This window comes from Falco peregrinus, chromosome 6 (assembly GCF_023634155.1).
Source record: "Falco peregrinus isolate bFalPer1 chromosome 6, bFalPer1.pri, whole genome shotgun sequence".
In the NCBI taxonomy this organism is placed as follows: domain Eukaryota; kingdom Metazoa; phylum Chordata; class Aves; order Falconiformes; family Falconidae; genus Falco; species Falco peregrinus.
This window is the reverse complement of record NC_073726.1, coordinates 35,606,064-35,628,052: the sequence shown is the minus strand read 5'-3', so window position 1 is coordinate 35,628,052 and position 21,989 is coordinate 35,606,064. Positions and strand designations below refer to the sequence as shown.

At 40.4% G+C, this 21,989-nt stretch overlaps 1 protein-coding gene and 1 long non-coding RNA gene across 9 annotated transcripts in view; one reads left to right on the top strand and one right to left on the bottom strand.

Annotated features, from left to right (window-relative positions):
* Positions 1–14,927, top strand: part of LGR5 (leucine rich repeat containing G protein-coupled receptor 5) — a 93,236-nt gene extending 78,309 nt beyond the window's left edge. For all 3 annotated transcript variants that reach the window (XM_055808529.1, XM_055808528.1, XM_055808527.1), the window contains 5 exons: positions 357–428; positions 2,942–3,067; positions 7,890–8,035; positions 9,036–9,119; positions 10,938–14,927. In XM_055808529.1, coding sequence (XP_055664504.1) covers positions 357–428; positions 2,942–3,067; positions 7,890–8,035; positions 9,036–9,119; positions 10,938–12,028 — 1,519 coding nt within the window. In that variant the 3' untranslated portion in view covers positions 12,029–14,927. The remainder of the gene's footprint in view (positions 1–356; positions 429–2,941; positions 3,068–7,889; positions 8,036–9,035; positions 9,120–10,937) is intronic.
* On the bottom strand, positions 3,078–20,961 carry LOC129784758 (uncharacterized). Of its 6 annotated transcripts, none has more exons than XR_008747828.1 (6): positions 20,538–20,961; positions 18,666–18,793; positions 18,473–18,572; positions 14,975–15,044; positions 7,249–7,491; positions 3,078–5,373 (listed from the first exon to the last, which is right to left on the bottom strand). It is a non-coding gene; the product is annotated as an uncharacterized LOC129784758 (long non-coding RNA). The 6 variants fall into 6 exon arrangements; XR_008747832.1 differs by having other exon boundaries at positions 7,281–7,491; XR_008747830.1 differs by lacking the exon at positions 3,078–5,373 and having other exon boundaries at positions 5,390–7,491; positions 18,359–18,572.
* Between the last annotated feature and the right edge of the window lie 1,028 nt (positions 20,962–21,989).

The window sequence follows — 21,989 nt, the reverse complement described above, 5'->3', positions numbered from 1 at the left end:
AGGTTCACATAATAATTAGCCTTAGGGAACACGAAATCTTTTTACAGAGAACAGTTTCTTAAGAAATAGAGTCCAGTCATGTGCAGGCTTCTAGTTTTCACACAGACAGATGTGCTAGCAGAGTAAATTTTTCAAGTAGATGTTTTCAGAAAGTTTGTCTGTTTAATAACTAACACCATTAACTAACATAATTTTAAAATGGAAAAAAGATTTTGCACTATGAGAGATGCAGAAGCATATTGCAAATATTTGCATGTAATTAATACCTTTTTTATATTTAGGCCTCCTAATCAAGTGTATGAAAACTTCCATATTCACTCAGTGGGTATGTAATTTTCCACTCACTTTTCTTGTAGGGATTTAGCTTGGAACAAAATTAAAATTATTCACCCCAATGCCTTCTCCTCTTTACCATCTCTGATCAAACTGTAAGTATTCGTATATCTTTTACATTCCAGTTTTCACATTTTTCTTGCAAGAGCATACAGAAATTTAATAACTTGCTGTCCCAGCAGAAACTGAGGATTTCTGTATTCTGGTCTGTTGAATCCATATCTAAATGCCTGCTTTCTTGTACTTCACCAATTCCCGTAGGTATTATGGCAAAACTACATATAACACTATGTAATCAGAGTCATTTGAGGTCCATGAAGAGTATCAGTGCATCTGCCTTTCTTCATTCAATTTGTTAGTAGTTTAGTCGCTTGTAGCAGTGGGGAGTATTTCCTGTTAGCTGTGTTTCAGGACTAAGGAACTGGATTAAAAAATAAATAAGAAGCATTTTCCAGTATGCATCTTTATTTCGTCACTCCTCATTTGACAAAATAGTCTTTCTTCTTTTGTACGTTCAGCCAGAGTAGTTAACGATCAAAACATCAGCAGCCAATTTTTCAGGCCTTGTTCACAAACACTTCTCAGTCCTTACTTTTTCCTACTTCCCACTGTCATTTTAATGCCTCTTCAAGGTTGTCATGGTTTAACCCTGGCTGGTGACTAAGCCCCACACAGCTGCTCACTCATTACCCCTACAGTGGGATGGGGGAGAGAATTGGAAGAGTAAAGGTGAGAAAACTCTTGGGCTGAGATAAAGACAGTTTAATAGGTAAAGCAAAAGCCCCACACACAAGCAAAACAAAGCAAGGGATTAATTCACTACTTCCCATTGGCAGGCAAGTGTTCAGCCATCCCCAGGCAAGCCGGGCTCCATCACGGGTGATGGTTATTTGGGAAGACAAATGCCATAGCGCCAAATGTCCCCCCCTTCCTTCCTTTCCTCCAGCCTATATACTCAGCATGATGTCCCATGGTATGGAATATCCCTTTGGCCAGTTCAGGTCAGCTGTCCTGGCTGTGTCCCCTCCCAGTTGCCTGTGCCTCTCAAGCCCTCTCGCTAGCAGGGCTTGAGGAACTGAAAAGTCCTTGAATTCATACAAACGTTACCCAGCAGCAACCAAAACCATCCGTGTGTTATCAACATTGTCCTCGTACCAAATCCAAAACACAGCATGGCACCAGCTACTAAGAAGAAAATTAAATTTATCCCAGCTGAAACCAGAACAGAGGTGAATCCCTGAGGCATTGGTTGTTTGGGGAAAACATGGAAAAAAAATGCCTCTGGAGTCGTCCTGCTGTATGGCTGTCACAGATACCTTGCTGCGCATTTGCTCACAAATAGTCCAGTAGCTGCTGGGAAACCTAAATTTGGAAAGGGATATTCATTTCTTTCCATGTGCAAAGCCCTCTGAATGGTGCACTGAAAAATGTCCATAAAGACAGTGTTGTCCATGACATCCCTTTTGGGGCCACCCTCAGAACTTTCCTATTTTGTGAGGTAAGCAATAAGTTGTACATTTGGTCACTAGCACAGAACAGTCAGAGAGGGTTAAAGAGAAAAGCTCTTTAACACACGCACCGTAACACAGCGTTCCCTGAAACGCTAGTCTCTAATCACAGTCAGTGGTCATTTTTACCATTGCGGTAGAACCAGAATTTCACCTTTGGTAGTTAATTGTGTTGGGAGCAAGAGGACACACGCTAAACCAGACAGAAGACCAGTCCATCAACATACTTTATCTTATGTCTAGCCCTTAGATTTCAGCAGATAGTCCAAGAGACAGGAACTTTGCTGTTCAGCCTTGGGCATAAAAGCATTTCAGCAGCATTAGACTCCCTTCTTCCTCCTTACTGACTGTTGACCTTATTTTTATTTTATATATATATACACACACACTTAAGTATTTCAGTGTAGACAATTGTGAAGAGGACTGAAAATGTTCATAGAATAAATGGAAGAGAGAGTGAGAAACAGAGAACAGAATACCTCTGGACTTCCTGCCTGATTACTTTACCACATCTCCTTGATCGCTGTCTCTTTTTTCATTCGCCTGTTTTACCTTCACCAAATTATGTATTTGCATCCATCTGCGCTGTCTTCCCTCAGCTCCTCAGACAAAGCTCAGCTTAGAACTGTCACCTGAACCTGCTCCAGCCCAGACCTGTCCTACCCTGTAACACATCTTCCCCATACACCTGATCTGCTCCCTGTGGAGCTTTCATGGCAGCCATGCCATCCAGCATCCCACTGGATCTCTTAAACCGTGGGAGGCTGTTCTGGTGCTGGCTCTCTTTAATTCGAAAAATCTAATTAACAGATTTTAAATTCACTTGCTAGTCTCAGAACTGGCACTGTGAATGCTTGGAGTCCAAATCTGACAACAGACTTAGCTAACCGCTCGATATTACTGTTAGCTTTCTGCTAGGCACATAGGTGCAGACTCCTGAGTGGTGCTGCAGCTTTACTCTGCTGACTGGGGCCTCTGTTCAATGCAGTCATTTTTGATTGAGTTAGAAAAGTCTAACCTGTTTTTCCAACATGACGCTTCTAGTGCTGAAGGAAAAAAAATTAAAACCTGTAAGCTGATTTTTATTTGCTGTTATGCAGGGATGTGTCATCCAACCTTTTGTCCTCTTTTCCTGTGACGGGGCTACATGGTTTAACTCATTTAAAATTAACAGGAAATCATGCCCTACAAAGTTTGATATCATCTGAAAATTTTCCAGAACTCAAGTGAGTATATCATTAAAACTAATAAGTCACATTTGTGTTCATGTGCAATGGAAGGTGTGTCAGTGTGTAACGCATGTTACTTCGTATTGTCAGTCTTTGATGTGTGCTATTAAAACTGAAGCAAATATGACAAAAATGATAACTTTTTTATTATGCTTACTTTTACCTGAAGGAACTATGAAGAGTTTTGACATATTAACTCCAGTACTTTCTTAATACGAGCCACATCTGCTTCCTAGTGATATGTTTCAAAAGCTGTTAAAACAATATTGCTAGAAGCTTAGTGATATGTCCTTCTTCTACTGGATTGTGCTTACAGAACTTCCATTATTTTTAATGGAACACAGCAAATACCAAGGGAAGAATATACTCCTGAAGTTCCAAAACATTTGACCTCTTTTGTTTGAACATGTTTTTTCTGTAATCTTTTGATTAAGATTCAGATAATACTTTGCCATTATTACTAAAACATTTTGATGCTGGTAATTTTCTGCTGGATGCTCTGTGATAAAGGAAGGAAATGTTCTCTAGAGATCATTTGCAGCTCTGCCAGTCACTAGATGACTATAGAGAAATCACAGTAAAGACAGTTTTGCCTCTGACTTCAGGGTACTTGGGAGTGTCCCCTAACTCTGCCTTGATTTTTATATTTTAATTAGAGGATGCCAAGTGCAACATGTTTTTTGTGTATGTTTTACTGTAAAAGGTTTGAAATCATAGAATTCAAAACAATTAAACTGTGCACGTAATTTCAGAATCATAGACTGGTTGGGGTTGGAAGGGACCTCTGGAGCTCATCTTGTCCAGCCACCCCTGGTAAAGCAGGTTCATCTGGAGCAGTTGCCCGGGACTGTGTCCAGACAGCTTTTGAATATCTCCAAGGGTGGAGGTTCCATCTTTATGTCTTTACTAGATTTGCTCTTTGCACTGGAAAAGTCCCATGAGTCTTAGCCAGGAGACAACTCAAGAAGATGTTACCACTAATGAAAAGGGGTGGAGTGTTTGGAGTTATCAGTAAGGGAGTCATCAGCAGAAGTGCAGTGTTGATTAAACCTCTGTGTACAGTACTGGAGAGATCCACACTAGAACACTTCTATGATGGCAGGTTGATATAAACTGAGACAAGAGCTGCAAAAAGTGGTTCCAAGGTTACAAAACAATGCCTTAAAAGTCTTAAACCATGTATTTTTAGTTTGTCACAGAACAGATTGGGCAGTGACTTCATCACAGTGTATGTACTTTATAACATGAACATTCAAAGTTCTAGAGGCCTCACACCTCTCTTACACTAGAGACCTTCAGATTGCTCTCAGAAGCAAGTACCATAAGAAATCATGAATGGCTAAGACTGAGCTTCTGCCATAATTTTTCTTCTCTTACTGACTGCCCACATTTTGAGGCAGGTGACAATTCTAAAATACCTGAAGGTTCTTTAAAAGAATGTGAACACAAGAAAATAGATTACTTCAACATAGTAAATATATAGTGATGTATATACCATGGCCAAAGGCATGAGAGGTGCTGCAGTAGTCCTAGAATAAGCCACTATTCAACTGAATTACGTAAGATTAGATTTTTTAATTCTCTTTTCAAAATTACACTTTATATGACGTTTCCACCAGTAAAATTATGTACATTGCTGAAATGCAACTACAGTGTAGTTAGTCTGGGTAAGTAGTTAGCAAGGATGTGTCAGACAGTAGCTTAAGTCTTAAAAAAAGGTGTAAAAAGCATGATTAATTTATCTAGAGTTGATTACATCTGTAAGAACCAGTTATAGCCAGTCAGGAGAGAATGGGGTAAAATTCTGACCTGGAGTCTATAGGGCTTTGACCGTAAATCAAAATGAGGCCAGGACTTTACACAGGATCACCGCACAGGCAACGCATGAAGCCCCAAACTTGAACAGAGATCTAAAACAAAAGGAAATTTCACCCTTTGTAACTGTTGGAACTGGACTGGGTTACAACATTAAACAAATTCCTGTGTAAAAGCTTCCTGCTCATCTAAAGGGGTCATTGCTGTTCAATACATAGACACATCAAAGAGCCGAGCATCCTCTGCCCCACCTTCAGCAATGGCATGAGAATGCTCTACAGAGCTGAGCTGAGCCTGCTATGGCAAGCTTTGGGGCAGTAAAGTCAGGCTGCCAGCCACTCCTTCCTCCTTTATCTGATGCTTTGATTCAGCGCTGTAAAGAACTCCGTGATTTGCTCGTATTTTCTTCATAACTGTCCCTTCCCATTCACCATCAGCCCCACACCTTTGTGAGGTGGAAAATGAGCTTGTGATCTCTGCTGCTTAATCTAAAAACAGAAAAAAAAAGAGGCATTACTTGCTGCAGGAAGAAAATTCTCAAGGCTACAGATATCATCAGTAAGATAAGCAGAATATAAAAATAAATTCAGCCAGTGTTTCTAAAAGAGTTTAATTTGACAAAGTCCAAATCTAATCACCCACATCAAATAAGCATCATTCGTAAAAAGGACTGCTTCCAGCACTATATAGCTGACAGTTGTGCTTGGGGGTTTTTTGTGGTTTTTTGTTGTTGTTGCTGTTAAATGTATCTTTTGCAAGAAAGAAATTCCTCTGTCACCAAGAAACGCTGATAGTATTTTTTCTGCATTGCAAAGAATGTTTTGTCCTCTGTGTTCTGGGTCCCAGTCATTCTGTGCAGTTACACTTCGCACACAGATTCAGAAGCATTCACCAGTTTGAGACCTGTATGTATTACTTAGTAACTCAAGGGAAAGAAACTCAAAGTGTTCAGTTTAAGAAAGGGTGCTAGAAAGATCTAGAGAGAGGTTAAGAAATGGGAGTCTTCCTCTTTAAAGATAATTTAAAAGTGGGGTTTTAGGGGTTGGCTATTTCCTTGAAGTAGTGGACCAGTACAATGTGAGAGGTCCTCACTTCCAGCGTATGACAGACCAGCAGGCTGGTCGGAGTGCAGCGGCGTCTGGACATCTGTCATTATTAAGCACAGAGGGCTGCTGGAATAACCAGGGAATACATCTCCGTTAGTCCCCTGAGCCTAAAAAAGCCCCAGCTGTGTGAATGTCTTCCAAAAGGTCTGAAGCCACAAGTGGCAGGGATCACCTTCCAGAACTGTCAGTGTATCTTCTCATAATTTTTTGGTGTTTATGGGGATTTTTTTTCAGAAAAGGGGCATTTCTAGTTGGGGATTGAGATTGTTAGTCTAGTAGCCTGTGGGTTTAATGATAATAATATATTTAAAATCGCTTCTGGGAAATAAGTTCAAAATGTTTAATCAAGACAATTCCTTATTTTCAAAGATGGCATACACAGAAATTAGTTAGAAATTAAATATTTAAATCTGCTGGCATGAGGTTGCTTGATAGTTAGATCTTGGTTTATCTTGAACTTTTATTGGACTGAGTACCTTAAAAATACCTTACGTAGCTTTTTGTATTGGGTACAGTATCTGTACCTTTTGTATTTCTGTTGGGAATTAGCAACAATATTGTAAGTATATAGAATCTAAATACCCCAGAATGCACTAATTTAAAAATCACTTTAGAGCTTGGGGTTCTGTTTGTTTCCCTTTGTACCAAGCTTTTGACTGGCACGCAAGTTTTAAGTCCTGTTGGCACTGGGCTCGATTCAGACTGATTTCTTTGAGGATTTTTCAGGGGGTTAGACGTTGCTTGCAATGCTCATTATGTTAATTTATGTGATTAACCTGTTGAAAGTATGTGATAGGAGGACCTAGTTCTGGTTTATTCCTTTTAAGTCAGAATAACTTCTAACCATTTCTTTATCTTTTAATTTTTTCATTTATTGGGCTTTTGGAATTAAGGTGAGTTGTTAGGTTTTACTGTGTACTATTGGTGAACTCTGCAAATTAAGTATCTCTGCTTCCAAAGCATAAAATATTTTTTAAGGAATAGAAGCAGTACTCTACAGAACTTGGATATATGTAGTTCTTTGCTACCCCAGCATTTGCACATCTCCAAAGGAATTAAGTTCAGAATATACTAGAAATGAGCAATTTTCTGACAACAGAAACCCTCAAAATCATTGAAACTCACTGACCTATACTCAGCTATGTGTTAGGAATAACAATGATCTTAAAAGAGTTAGGAATGAGCATCCAGTGTCCTGCAATGACCATGCTCATTTCTAAGACAATTAATAAAGTAAAATATTTTCCTCAGTGATACCTGTTTTCACACACAGTGCCCGATTCATTCACCTTGTGGTTTAGAACACTGCTTTCTTGATCCATGCATGAGAGACAATCTCTTTTTTGCCGTCTTACTGTGAGAACAGTTGGATGTGGAAAGATGTGGATAAAGTTTGAATTCCAAAAGATCTCATCCTCCCAAAACTGCAGAAATTCCATTTGGGAAGTTATGTTTTGGTATTGCCTGTTAGGAAGGTGGATGCAGTTGTGATCTTTGGATCTGCTTTTTTAAGAGAAAACATTAAGAAAGTAACATAGAGAAACTGTTGAGTTACACTGTAAAATCATTCAAAATCATATAACAGAAATACAGCTCTAAGAGTAACATTCGCTCATCAGCAAGGCACATGTCTCCTACCTTCATATCTCCCATGAAAATGCATAAGAAGACTTCATTGTGCCTTTACTAAAATTAGCCTAGAAATCACCTGCATTTGTGATGCGGAATTTTATTTCTGAGTCCTCATTTTGTATTACGATGACTGATTTTTACCCCTAGGTATTTCAGTCGTGGTTATTTCACCAAGTTCCTTTGTGCTAGCAGTGGAGGAGTAGTACAATCCAGTAACTCTGGTGCTAAACTAGTATCATGGCACGCTTCCTTTTTTTCTTCTACAGGGTCATGGAAATGCCTTATGCTTATCAGTGCTGTGCCTTTGGAGTTTGTGAGAGCCACTACAAAATTTCCAGCCAATGGAACAAAGATGAGAATAGCAGCATTGACGATTTTCACAGAAAGGATGCTGGGTTGTTACAAATTCACGGTAATTGTCATCATTGGCTTTTAAATATACCTGAAGGCTGTGAGCAGCCCGTGATGTTAAACAACTCCAATACTCTTTTACAGTCACAGAGGCAGCCTTTCCCTCTCTCTTGCCTGATAATATGTTATTCAAGCATTCTTATACTTAGCAAACTCATTTTTTCAAGTCTGCCTTTTCTTCAGAAATCTCACTTGTTCATCTCTCCATCTAAATAATAACTATAATAATGTGGGAAGTGAAATCTTCCCTTTATGTGAGAGACCGGGAAGTGGTGCTGGTATGTAACCCCATCCAAGAGCAGGCCAGCAAAGATCTAGTTTCTCGGCAGTCTTGGAAACAGCAATGCACCCTTGGCTCTCCTGCTGCCCACATGCTTCAGGATGAGTCGTGGAGCTTACATGGCTACTTTGGCATAGCTGTTGATATTTTTCTTCCCAGCACTTCCTGGGTACCAGAGAGGGCATCTGCTCTCCAGGACAGATGACTACTATATTTTTCTTCCCCTTCAGCACAAGGTCTGTTAATTGACCTGTTACGTAGGTACACTTATACATGTTATACCATCCTGCTGCTTTCTGTGCCATCTCTGCTCCTGCGAACTAAGTCTCAGTTCAGGGCTAGCCCCAGCAAAAATAGAGCCAAGAATATGTGGTAAGGTGTTGACGTGAGGAACACAGAAAAACTTGGGTTAATTCTTAGTAGCCTGGTGCAACAGCAGAATTCATATTTTGAACTCCTTCCTAGGCAGTTGTCACACTGCAAATTAGGTAATAGAGACCGTATCTGTAAGTGATTATTTTCAGAGAAGTGATGTAACCTTTTAAATAATCCTGAGTACAGTATTTCAAAACCAGGTAGGCATGCATCTGCTTCTGCTTGCAGTTTGGCAGGCAAAGGGACAAGACCAGGCCTTAAATACCACAGATATTTTTGCAATTTGTACTAAAAGAAGTTTTCCTGAAAATTACAAAATCAAATCTGGGTATTTTCTCTCCCACAGATGAGCGTGACTTTGAAGATTTTTTTCTTGACTTTGAAGAAGATTTGAAAGCTCATCATTCAGTGCAATGCTCACCTTCTCCAGGTATGAAACTGCCAGACAGATAGGAGTCCAAGCACAGTATTACCAGATATTCTAGATGCAGCGCAAACTCTGAATCTGATACTAGGATTGTAACATGATGTTTTGCAATAAATTGATGAGATTAATACAGATACTTGGCACAGTAACATAACATTTTGCATTGCAGTCCAGAACACTATGCAGCTACTAAATCCATATAGGAACATAACAAAAGTTTTACCCAGTCCTGAAGCAGATCCTCACTCTGGGCCCCTTTTCACAGGAACTGATCCCCTTAAGGGAATGAGAGAGCAAAGACTGTTCTACCAAGACACAGATGATAAAGGGGAGCAGAATCTGCTCAGTCTTTTGCAAACCTGAAGTAATTCATGTGAACTTCACTGAGTTATTCTATAACTGAGATTCCTGAACAACACACAGTTTAGTTCAGTGTCTAGGAAATACCAAGCACTACTGTACTGGCGTACACAGTCCATCACAAAGGACCCCCAGCACTGTCATTTTTCTTACGGAATGGTGCATCCCTGGCTTCACAGTGTGGCAGAAAGGAAAAAAAAATGCATTGATTGAATTGCAAAGCTACAAGTCACCAATTCCACTGAAACTTTCCTTTAAGGCAAGGAAAGAAACATGTCTTTGAAAGGTCACTTCTAGCTTTAACAGCCATGGTCTTAAGTTTTACTTGCTTGATTCAGCAAACATTTTCTCTAGCCAGTCTTTCATTGTGAAACATGAACAAAAAACCCCAAGTGACAACTCGTAAGTCAGCATTCATTCCAAGCCAAGATCCTTGTTTGTAATAGCAAATAATAACAAAATTTTTAAAGCTATGTAAAGAGGAATAGAAAAGGCAGGAAGCCAAAGAATTTAGAATTATTTGACCATCACATATTCTCCTATGGCCTAAATATAACTACCGAGTTCACAAAAACATTGCTGTCTCCAAGGCAGGTTATCACCAGACCCAAGAGAAAATTTAGCTTCCATGCTGATCTTTCTAATGGTATCTTAGAAAAACATGCAAACTGACACAATAGAAGCCTACTTGATGGCAACAGCTGCAGTCATATGGAGTGCATCTCAGCTGAGGACTTTGTGTCTTCATGGAGAAGCACAGACCACTGTGACGGACTTGCTTTGAAGGAGTATAGCTGGCTCATACCAAGATAAATAATGTTTCTCAGACTGCAGAGCATTCAGCTTCAATGGCACAATATATGCACCTCAATTCTATGAGAATACACAGCAGGCTTCTATCATAATGACCTGACTTTAGCCACAAGTCACCAGAAGACCCTCCAAAAAGGCAGCACTTCCTAATGCAAAGGCAGCCTCAATTTTCTTGGACTGTGTAATGACGTGTTAAAAGGCGGCCAGAGTGCATCTGTCCGTATCCATTACGTCACACTTCACCAGGACTCATTAGCAGCTTGTCCTAGTTTAGTGAGAGGTGGTTTTTTTCAGCTTTTTTTTTTTTTACACACCAACAAACATCTCAGAATTTCTGGAAACTACAGAAAGTTCACATTGCACTTGTACTGCTAGGCACAAAAAGAAACCCATAGACTGTTCGAGTTGAGGAGCAAAGACTCATGTGCACCAGTAATGCAACATGCAGCATGCATTTAGCAGCATGTTGTCAACGTCTCAGATTACTCCAAAGGAAAAGCAAATTTCCAGCTCCCCTTTTGGACTGAAATTCACTGCTTGGCTGTGCTGAGAACCTGCAAGACACATGAAATTTAACGTCTTAGAAAGCACAAAATTACTTTTCAGTTTACATGGGTTTCCCTTGCCCTTTCTATTTTGTCATTTCAGGTCCCTTCAAACCATGTGACCATCTGTTTGGTAGCTGGCTGATCAGAATTGGAGTGTGGACCATAGTGGGTTTGACCTTCATTTGCAATGCACTGGTGTCTGCTACAGTTTTCAGATCTCCATTGTGTATGTCCTCCATAAAACTTTTGATTGGTTTAATAGCTATTGTAAATGCCTTGATGGGTCTGGCCAGCGGAGTGCTGGCTAGCGTGGATGCATCAACTTTTGGGAGCTTTGCTCAGTACGGAGCACGGTGGGAAAGTGGAATTGGTTGCCAAATAACTGGCCTTCTCTCCATTTTTGCTTCAGAGGCTTCCATTTTCCTTCTTACCTTAGCTGCACTTGAACGTGCATTCTCTGTGAAGCACGCTACAAAGTTTGAAACAAAATCCTCCATTGCTAGTGTAAAATTTTCCATTTTCTTTTGCTTTATGTTGGCACTAATCATTGCAGCGATACCACTCCTCACTAGAAGTGAGTATGGGGTTTCTCCTCTTTGTTTGCCACTACCGTTTGGAGAGCCCACTGCTATGGGCTACATGGTAGCGCTGGTATTGCTGAACTCCCTTTGTTTTCTGGTAATGACTATTGCTTACACAAAGCTCTACTGTAGTTTAGAAAAGGGAGAACTAGACAGCATTTGGGATTGCTCTATGGTCAAACATATAGCCTTGCTACTTTTCACTAACTGCATTCTTTATTGCCCTGTGGCCTTCTTATCTTTTTCCTCCTTACTAAACCTCACTTTTATCAGCCCAGAAGTGATTAAGTCAATACTGCTAGTGATTGTCCCACTGCCTGCATGTCTAAACCCACTCCTTTATATACTTTTCAATCCACACTTTAAGGAGGACTTGGGAAGTCTGCGAAAGCAAACTTTGTTATGGAGGAGATCAAAACATGCTAGCCTGATCTCTGTGAATTCAGAAGACATAGAAAAACAATCTTGTGACTCAACACAAGCATTGGTAACCTTCACAAGTGCCAGCATATCATATGATATGCCTACCAGCAATTCACTAATGCCATCGTCGTACCAAATGACAGAAAGCTGCAATCTTTCATCAGTTGCGTTTGTTCCATGTCGCTAGTTTTCAGTGGCAGTAAAGAAAATACCTGTTTACAAAGTTTTTAATCCTGAAAGCAAGTATTGATGTGTGCATATAAGCTAGAGAGTGCCTCTGAATTATTGTTACACACGTCAGAAAACAGACAATGACAAAACTTGCAGCAGGCTGAAAATCCAATACATGAGCCTTCTCAGCCTACTTTGGAAATGCTGGGATGAAGAAACTGAAAGCTTCTGCATTTTGTCCAGTTGTATCAGCTGCTCTCTTTTAAAGTAGAACTACTCAGAAAGGGCATCAGTTGGTGAAGAGCAAAAATAGCATATTAAATTGGTAAGACTTTTTTTCAAAGCATCACCTGATACAGTTTGTTTTCAGGGACTGGTGGGTTTATTCCTGTTTATTGTAATTTGGTTTTAATAATAGGTTTTCAGTGCCATGGTTGTTTTTATAAGCATCTCTGTATGGCCTGCATTCAGCAAGGTGTCTAAATGGAAGAGTAGTCCTGTTCAAGTCCTAAAGGTTTCTGCAGAATAGATTTTGATGAAGTTCCATGTTTGATAAAACTGATTTAATAGTTTAACTGACATTTGGTTTGGTTTTTAGAAGCCGTCTGACTTGATAAAGCATTTTTAATTGTCAGCTAAACCTACAGAATTAACATGATGTGAAAGAAGTTAATTAAGATCCTGTTAAGTGCTTGAAATGTAATTGTAAATGGCAAGCTATTGTCATGTGGATATTTTTGCAGTGAGGTTCTGCACAGTTTAGTCCTGAATTGCTACTATGCCAGTAGAATTACTCCCAGAATTACTGCTGATAAAATTATCAGATGACTTATAGAATTTGTGGGTGGAAAATACTATACAGAAAGTCATCAATAAAAAAAAGACTGGCATGCTTAGGGCAATTAAAGGACACTAAAGGCACTCACATAGAAACATTCACTTAAGGTAATTTGTCTAGGAACAAAAAAATGTTGTCCTGTTCATGGCATGATCTCTGTCCTGCGAAACAGTGATTCTAGAAACCTTCTAGTTCATGGTCACTAGCCAGTTGAAGATTTAGAGGCCATTGTGTCCTTTTGGCCAAGGACAGCCAATATCCTTAGCCAAGGCAATATCAAGGAGTGAAGAGACTGTATGATCTGTGTTCTTAGCACTGATGCAAGCACTACTGGGATATTTCAAACAGTTCTTGCATTCACATGCTGTAAAGAAGGTTGTGAAATTGAAAAGGATATGAATATCATAAACTTAAAACAGCTTAAGAAAGAAGTGATTTGATCACAGTTTACAAGCAGCTACTTTGAGAAACAGAAGTTTGAGAGCAGAGGACTACTCATTCAAAAGAAGAATCTGGTAAAATAGATCGGAATTAGACATTAGGGATATGCAGCATAGAAATAAAGGTGTGAATTGTTGGCAGTGACGGTCATCAGCTAGTGGAACTCTGTCATCAAAAATCTCTAAATTCAAGCTGGATATATTGCCAAAAAATGTATTGGAGCAGCTATTGGAATTCAGGGCCTTCTAATGGCTTTGGTTTAGATTAGATTAGCGCAGAGTTCCTGTCTGGCTTTAAATCTGTTAATACTTTGCTGAATCAATGCAGGTATGTTTACACATCAGAAGCATCCCAGTTAGAGAGAAGAGATTTCAGGTCTTTGTCAAGTCAAAATATCTCAGACAACACAGCCACCTTCACTTCCCTGGAATATCAGTCTTTGACCTCAACCAAGCCATCAGGGGATATTCCAGTATCCTTTTCTCAGGCCTGGCACCTTCTGCTCAAGTAAGCTGATCATTTAAGACATGAAAGTGCACAAGTTTCCTTTTTTTTGTTGTTAAAAATAGCTCCCCGAGGAGTAACATTTAATAGCCTAGTCCTCACTGCTCAGTTAATGGCCATTCAACCTCCAGGTGAATGAGACTAATTTTTTAACATTACCAAGATTAGGCTAGCCCAGTAATTAAGGTAATCAGTTACAGATGATCTCTGTTGTTCATCTGTTACTGTATATAAAACTTCCTGGGACTCAGGATGGATTTTCACAATGAAGAATTTGTTGCCAACGATAGATACGCCTTGATTTTCTTGTCCATTCACACTGGCGTATTTTTAGATTTGCAGTTACAGATGGCATCAGTTGACTTTGGCTGACGTGTTCATCCTTCAGGAAAAGAAAATGAACCGGTGCCGAAGTTATGTATGATAAAGTCAGCTGAGTGCTTATCTTAATCCTTTATCTCCTGTGGCTTTTTAAGCAGTGCAGCGTACAGCTGTAGAACAATGCCTGAAACCACTTTGGATTAAACAGACGATCAGTCAACCATTGCACAATAGCTATTACCATGTTTACTTAGCTTTAATTTAACTGGGGTCCATCTGTGCTGCACTGCTTATGTCAGTGAAATTCCTTTCAGCTCGCTATATTTAAGAAGTTTGTAAAGTGATTTGAGAAGCAAAAGAATGTTATAATTCTAAAGACTAGTTAAAGAAAGCCTCTTTTATCAGAACTGTTTTAGCTTGCAGAAAGTCCTAAAGGCTTTGTGTCTTATTTTTGTAAGCATGTTTGAAATATTTTGATCGGATATTGTAAACTTGAAATTGTTAAAATCATTTAATAGATTTTTAAAGTAAAATGTGTAAATATAGAACTGTATTTATTATTACAGTGAAATGCAACCACAGTAAAGGACATGAGATTAAGCCCTGTACAGTTTCATATTGATATTTACTATATTTTCTGCTCATATATATTACTAAATTCATTATCTGTAAATAATATAATGTAAATGTGTAGTGATTGTAAATAGGTGACATGCTTTCTTTTCTATCAGTGTTCAAAACATACGTAAGTTGTAATAAAATGTGACTACACAGTAAAGAGCATTTAATCAGGACCTAACACCTCACAAAATGGCGTGCATCCTCAATTACTCCTTCCAAAGTTATTGTAATACTTACACTAACTTCCCTAGTTTTCCAGAATTCTCGGTGAAGTATAAATTACAGGTTGCATGCTCCGTTAGGTGTCCTGGGAGAAAAAAAAAAAAAAAGAAAGCATAGTGTTTAATTTCAAGACAGACTAAGTTTTTCACCAAAACTTTGCTCACAGACCCTTATCAACAGATACTGCTCCCTGTGCACGCTGTCCATATCTCAGTGACGGCCGCTCACCATTGCCACCTGCGAGACTGGCACCTCCGACTGTGTGATACGGGCATGCACCAGGCCAGACGACGAGCACGCATGCATGAACAGCAGGTCTCAGACCGCACTGAACCACGTAAGGGATGAGGTTCTGCTGCACTAGGCTGCTGCTTCTGGTGAGGCAGCAAATTCTCCCACATGCTTCCCTATTTTCTCCCCTATCCCTTATGTGGCAGGTGAAGCAGGACGGGGGATTACCAAGCAGCTGGAAAAGTTCATCTGATACATGGAGAGAGGCAGTAGCACATCATGTATGAAATCCATAGGATGCAGATGCTAAGGGCCAGTGAAAGGGGGGCCCTAAAGCATAGGACTTGGCAAGAGTCAGGTTGCTCAGGCTGCGCTGGAAGTTACGGCTCAGTTGAACTAAAGACAAGCAGCAGCTAAGCACAGTCATGTCATCATCTAGGCATCGAGGAAAGGCAAGACAATGGATGCATTCCGTTAGGAGGGACAGCAGCACAGGGCAGTTACATGTGCTTCGTTTGTCAGAGACTGTAAGTCATCTCTGTGAAGTATTTGAGGGAAAGAGGTAAAACACCAATGACGTAAAAACTCTTGAGAAAGCAATTGTTTGGTCAGGAATTCGTTCCATATGGTAAGTAACAAATTAGAAAGATTTTGAAAAAGTAAGTAAAATGATCCTAGATGTAAATTGATCTTTGCAGGGAGTGTGTAGGTTCTCAGCGTAGATGAGGAGGTTAGAGAGGATGGGGTCACTTCAGCCAGAAGGGCCCGCAGAGAAGTAATTTTATTGGGCGAGTTTCAGAATAGCCTTACTGAGGTGGGACAGAACCAGCAGTGAATGGGGATGAGAAAGGCATTAATTATCTTTAGGAGTAAAAAACCAGAAGCATGACAAAGACAGCACAGGGGAGTTCATAAGCCAGGGAGGAGAGAAGGCTTCAAGAGAGGATACAATAGGCAGTTTTATGGGATATTGAGAAGGGTGGTGAAGTTTTGTGAAGGATGAAGAGCTCAAAATGGATAGAAAAGGATGGAAGCAGTGTGATGGCTGAGAAGATTTAAATGGTAAAAAAAACAGGCAGTAAAGATGCTTTCACATGCCCTTACTTGTACCAAACAGCATAAGCAGTATTAGAGCTGGGGGCCATAAAGGAGAAGAATGAAATTGTGTTATCTGAGAAGGGGAATACTGTGGCTTGAACACGGAAGGGGAAAAGAATTAACTACGAAGAATGAATGGGCTGTTGGAGAAAGCCTCACTGCGGAAAGGACTTGGTACGTGGAAGAAAGATTTTTATTAATTTATGTACCAAATAGTGAGCAGTAGTGCTTGTGGTCACAACTTGGATGTTCTGGGCAATGTACTATCGCACGTAAGTACAGGTGACTTCTTCCTTAAAGCACTCGTGCCACAGATATATATTGTTATCTGCAATAACACCTGTAGGAGAGTTTACTGCAGGCTCATGTGATGGGTTATTTAGGTGGAGCAGACGGAGCGAGCCACCAGCTCACTGCTCTGGTACGCTAGGTACATTACTGAGTTGTATCTGGGAACTTGTTCTCAGGGAAGTTGGAGATATGTGAATGGGCAGGGAAAAAGAGCTAGTCAGAGGTACAAGTGAAAGCCATAAAGAAGATGGGGTCACCTGTAAGAAAGGTGGATGGGGATAAAGGCCAAGCCTTAGCAGACACTAGCAGAGAAGCACAGAGAATGATGTTGCACATGAAATGCTGTATCAGCTGGGCCTGTGGCTTCAGACCTCATTCCCAGAACGGCAGAGAACATCCCTGGGTAACCTGGTGGTCATACTTGATCATGAATTGAGACCAACCACTTCCTTGCTGTTGCTGCTGCTCCGCGTTTGCTTTCTGCCTAAGTGGCCTACATATACTGGACAGCAAGAAAGCTGCTGCCACAGCACAAAGTATCAAACTATCTCCTATCCATGTGCTCTGTAATAGGAATTCCAGCTTTACAGTCTTGAGCACCACTTATTTCTTATGGCTGTTGTATGAAACACTGGTCTAATAATCTCATCGTCCGCCATTTCTCTGTCATCAGTTTAGGTTGCAGTATGGAAGTCAAGGTCTTGCTGAAAACCTCATTACTCAACCACTTATGAAAAGCTCAAGTAATGAAAAATGTTTGTAGCAAAACTAATGTTCTTTCTTCAGGAAAGCATTGGAAGACAAGAAAGTGGAGACAGAAGAGTAAGAACACGAGTATGGGAAAGCTAGTAACAGAAGACCTGAACTAGGATCACAGCAGCAGCAACAGTGTTAAAAAAACCTTTCCAGATCCACGAGGCACGGTAGTTTTGCAGATGCTCAGGTACTGCAGGAGAACATAGCTGTCAAACTCCAGCAGAGCTGCACTGCTTCCACCAGCAAAGTATAGACCAGCACCTCCACCAAACAAAATAAGTGCCTTGTGTTCTCTTTACGTAAAATGCCAACCAGGGGACAAATCTCTCCTTCCGCCACATTGTTATTGTAAAAAAATAATGTGGCTATTATTGTACCTTATCTAAACTGAGCCTAGGAAATTGATTCAACTCTTTATCTGTCTTTGCTTGAACAGAGTTCCAGAAATTTTAAAGAAAATTTCAAATTTACCCATGCTAATAAAGTAGAAGGAAATCCATGTGTTTTACCCAACACTTGCAAGCGTAATGGAAAGAAAAGGCAGCGCCAACATTAAGAACATCTTGTTCACATAATGAGAATCACAGACTTGTGCTCCAGTGACTCTGGAGACATAGGAAATATGAGTATTTTCCCCCCATAAAACAATTTGTTGTGGCATTGTCAAAATTATCTAAGGATCCGATCTCAGTCACAGGAAAAAACAAACATTAAGAATATTCCTCTTGAGAGCTGGCCCACAGCCAGGATTTCTAAAAAACTCAAGTCACAAAGAGTCCACTCAAAATCCCTATTTAATCTTTTTACAGGTGGCAACATTTTCCACTTGTCAAGCAAAAAATATGCTTCATTAACAAGGGAAAAAACTGCCCATTGTGAATTTCAAGACTTCCACTAAGTATTATGCATGCATATACTAAGAGTCTTCTCCAACTGGCCTTAAAATCTCAAAACCAATACTTCAAGGAAGTTTCAAACATCTCCTTTATCGTCTAGTGTCATTCTTGGTATGTAAGCACTTACGTTTTGACAGGTGTCTGCAGTTATTAATTTGGTTCCATGCATAACAACAGCTTCTCAGGACCATCTACAGATGTCACCGCATTTATTATCAGCATTTCCAGTTCATGAACTGACCTTTTCCTTCAAGAAGGAGCTCTCCTGGCCTTCTAAGAAAAAAGGTAGCCATAGTTCTACGTTTGCTCTTTTGTTTGGTGATGACGTGGCTATTTAATACCTGTTAAATTCAGTGTGATCGATCAGCAAGGTGGAAAGCTTATTTGTAGCACTAAGACAGACATTTCTTTAAAAACAGGGTTTATATACTTACCTCAAGTTTCACCTACAGCTGCTTGAAAATCGTAGGAAGCTTGAAGAAAACAATAAACATCAAATTTTCCACTGGACTTGTCTCCATTTTGCAAGCAAATTTAACACCAGCCCACACCTATCTCCAGTCTGTGGAATACAGAGAGGCTTAAGATGCTCCAGTTGCCAGAACAGTCATCACTTATGTTCACACTTGAAGATCTAAAATCCATCACACTAGGTCCTATGCCAAAATACAAGACAAATAGCAGGCCAAAGTTCGCAAGACCTACCCTGCAAGAAAGCATGTCATTTCACAACTTGCAGGAACAGTCTTTAATCTAGCACTTTTCATTCTGACCCAATTTGCTAACTTAATATTTTAAAAGGCAAAAATAGGACTACATTCATGAGAGTCCATTTAATGTCATGCAACTTCAGTATGAATTTCTTAAGGCCAGGAGCTAGTTCTCTGCACCATGGGCAGGATTTAGGAACTTCATTTACAGTATAGTCTTAACTTCAGCAACAATTAAAGTCAATCAGCGTTTCCTGTTGGAGAACAGGAATCCCCACGTGTCTGTGCAGAAACTCCTGTTTATATTTTTAAATGTCCTGATATGATGGAATACGCTGACTGTGTAAGCCCGGTGCGGAGGGGACATACTCAGGAAGTATACCTTTTTGGCACTATCCCGTTCCTTTGTGGCTCACTTCAAAATGCTGTCGCCTTGAAGGCAACTGGACAATTTCTCTGTTCAGCCACAGATTCACCCGACACCGTTGCCCTCCTGTTCATACAAAAGCTGCTGCTCTGGGTGACGCTGCTACTTCCCCACTGCCACCTCTACCTCCTCTGTCCCACTCCTCTCGTGCTGCTGGCTAAGTAATAGCCAAGATGTGCTTCTCACATATCGGTTTAGATTCCAGAAAGCTTTGCAGTTTTGGGGACATGCACTCTTACTTGCATTTATCCCGGTGAAGGGGAGTCTATATCAGCTCCTAGTTTCAAGAAACTTTCTTCCCAAACTGCGGAATAACGATATGAATTACTAGACCTATTGATGGTATAGGCTGTAGGTCTTGGTGTCCTGCACACTTGGAAATGGTACCATCATCAGTACAGAATAGGCTGATGCAGAGGCAGTGACAGGAGTTACCCAGTCATACGTTACAGTAATATACAACAACTGCAGTCACAGGGCAGTCGGCTGAAAATTTTTCACCTGCTTTTGTGGGCAAGTTTGCATTGCTACCTGCAAAGCCAGTCTAAAACCATTTCAGGGAGCCATGTACTCTGAGGACATGAAGACCTTTCTCATTGCATTCATTTTAAGAATTTTAATTTCCCCTGTGCACAGCATGACAGCTATTCAACTACATCTCTCTGCCACCCAGGTTTTGAAAAATAAGATATAAAGAAGATCAGTCATAATGTCTTAAATTTTCTCACTCTTCTAGCACAGATCATTACAGTTAAGAAAACCATCTTAATAGGAGAATGAAGCGAAGCCGGAAGGGATCCACGTGGATGCACAGCACAGGGTCAAATCCTGCAGAAACATGGAGTCCCCTGCATGGGTTAAACACCCCCATCTTGAAATAATCTGCAAACTGCATGAGGAGAGCAAAGTACCAGTCTGCGGTGGGGGGTGGGGGTGGGGGTGTGGGTGATGGAGCACAATGGAGATAAACTGATCTAACTGGCTGGTTATTTGGGAAATAACCCCAGTATGCAAAAATGATTACTTTGAAAGGGAGACAGGTTACCAGTCTAGGGACTACATCACATAATAGGGTAACTGCAAACTAATACATCATTCCTACCCTTTGTGAGGAGTTATTCCTCTGTTACTGAAGGAGTAACTAGGAAAGAGAGCCCTCCGATGCCTACCTTGTGAAGCCAAGCACTTCAAAAGCAGAGGGAGTCGGATGTCTCAGTTCTCGCTGAGCTGATCTGGAAATAACAGCAGTCTTGAAGATCTTATGAAGGAACAGAGACCTGACACCAAAACTTCCTTAGCCATGTGCGATGACCAGGCCCTTCTCTTGCTTTCACCGGAGCGTTTTCCGACAAATACATCAAGGGAACTATAGCTGCCAGGCCGTGCTGGTGTGCTATGAAGGGAATACCTGGAGGAAACTTTGAGCAATGATGCCTATGCCAAAAAAGCAATGGTGCGTCCTGTTGAGGAGGGAAGCAATGAGGTCTACATTAAACTGATCGGCTCCCAAAAGGGCCATGTGTGAATATGGGAGCAGATCTCAGGTATGATGCAGAAGTCCACGGCTTATCTACCTGAAAATTGGCAGACTTGAGTGACATGATACACAGCGTTATTATTATTATTATTATTATTATTGTTGTTATTATTATTATATATAGGCATCTGGCTGCAGGCCCCCAGCTTCCTGAACAAGAAGTTTCACGACTGAAAGGCCTGAGCCCTCCTTGCTCCAGGCTTAAAAGTACCGCAAGCAGAGCACTTAGCAATTTGCCCATCTTCAAGACAGCAGAGAGGTTCTATAGAGGCTGACAGGTGGAATTTGGAAGAGGCACAAGAAAAGACAACCTGTGAAGAAACTGGAGAAAGAACATTTTAAAAATCTCATTGTCACTAAGTGTCTCATTCCAAACAGCAGCAAAGGCAAACTGAAATGGCAGCGGAGGGCTGTGCAACACCCTTCACTGGTATTGCAGAAGGGGGGAGAAAGATCTCCAGTCTTAGATAAAGACATGTATGTGCACCCACAGTCTGAGACTATTTGCAGAGGATCAGTCAAAAAAGAGGATAAAGATTCTCACGCAGAAACAGAACTTTTCCATGAAAAAAAAAGAAACCATTAAAAAACCCACCTTTATACAAGGGTCAGCAGAAAACAAACAAAACAAATCATTGTGGTTTATTGGGTTCATCAAGGGTTAAATTCAGTGAACTGATAAGCTATTCAAAATTCAAATACTCTTTTTTTTCTAATCACTCCAGTTACACACGAATGAGTGATGCTAGCTTGTACAGAGCGGAAACTAAGTCAAAATAAATTACCAGTATTCATTATTTAGTTCTGTCCCTGTACACTGCTTTTCTACCTACAAGAACTGATAGGCTTTCCCTTGAAATACGTTCTCTCTCCCCATATTCTTGACACTCCTTTACACAACACTGCTGGTATACATAGGCATTTCCAGGTCTTTAAGCACTTTTTCCTCCTCAGAGGGTTTTAGAACAGTAAGAAATCCATTTTATGAGCCACAGGTGAACTGTTCTCTGTATTGATCTCTCTCTACGTTTATTATTATCTGTGTTAGGAGAGCACCTTAGAGCTTTGGTCGTGGACCAGCATC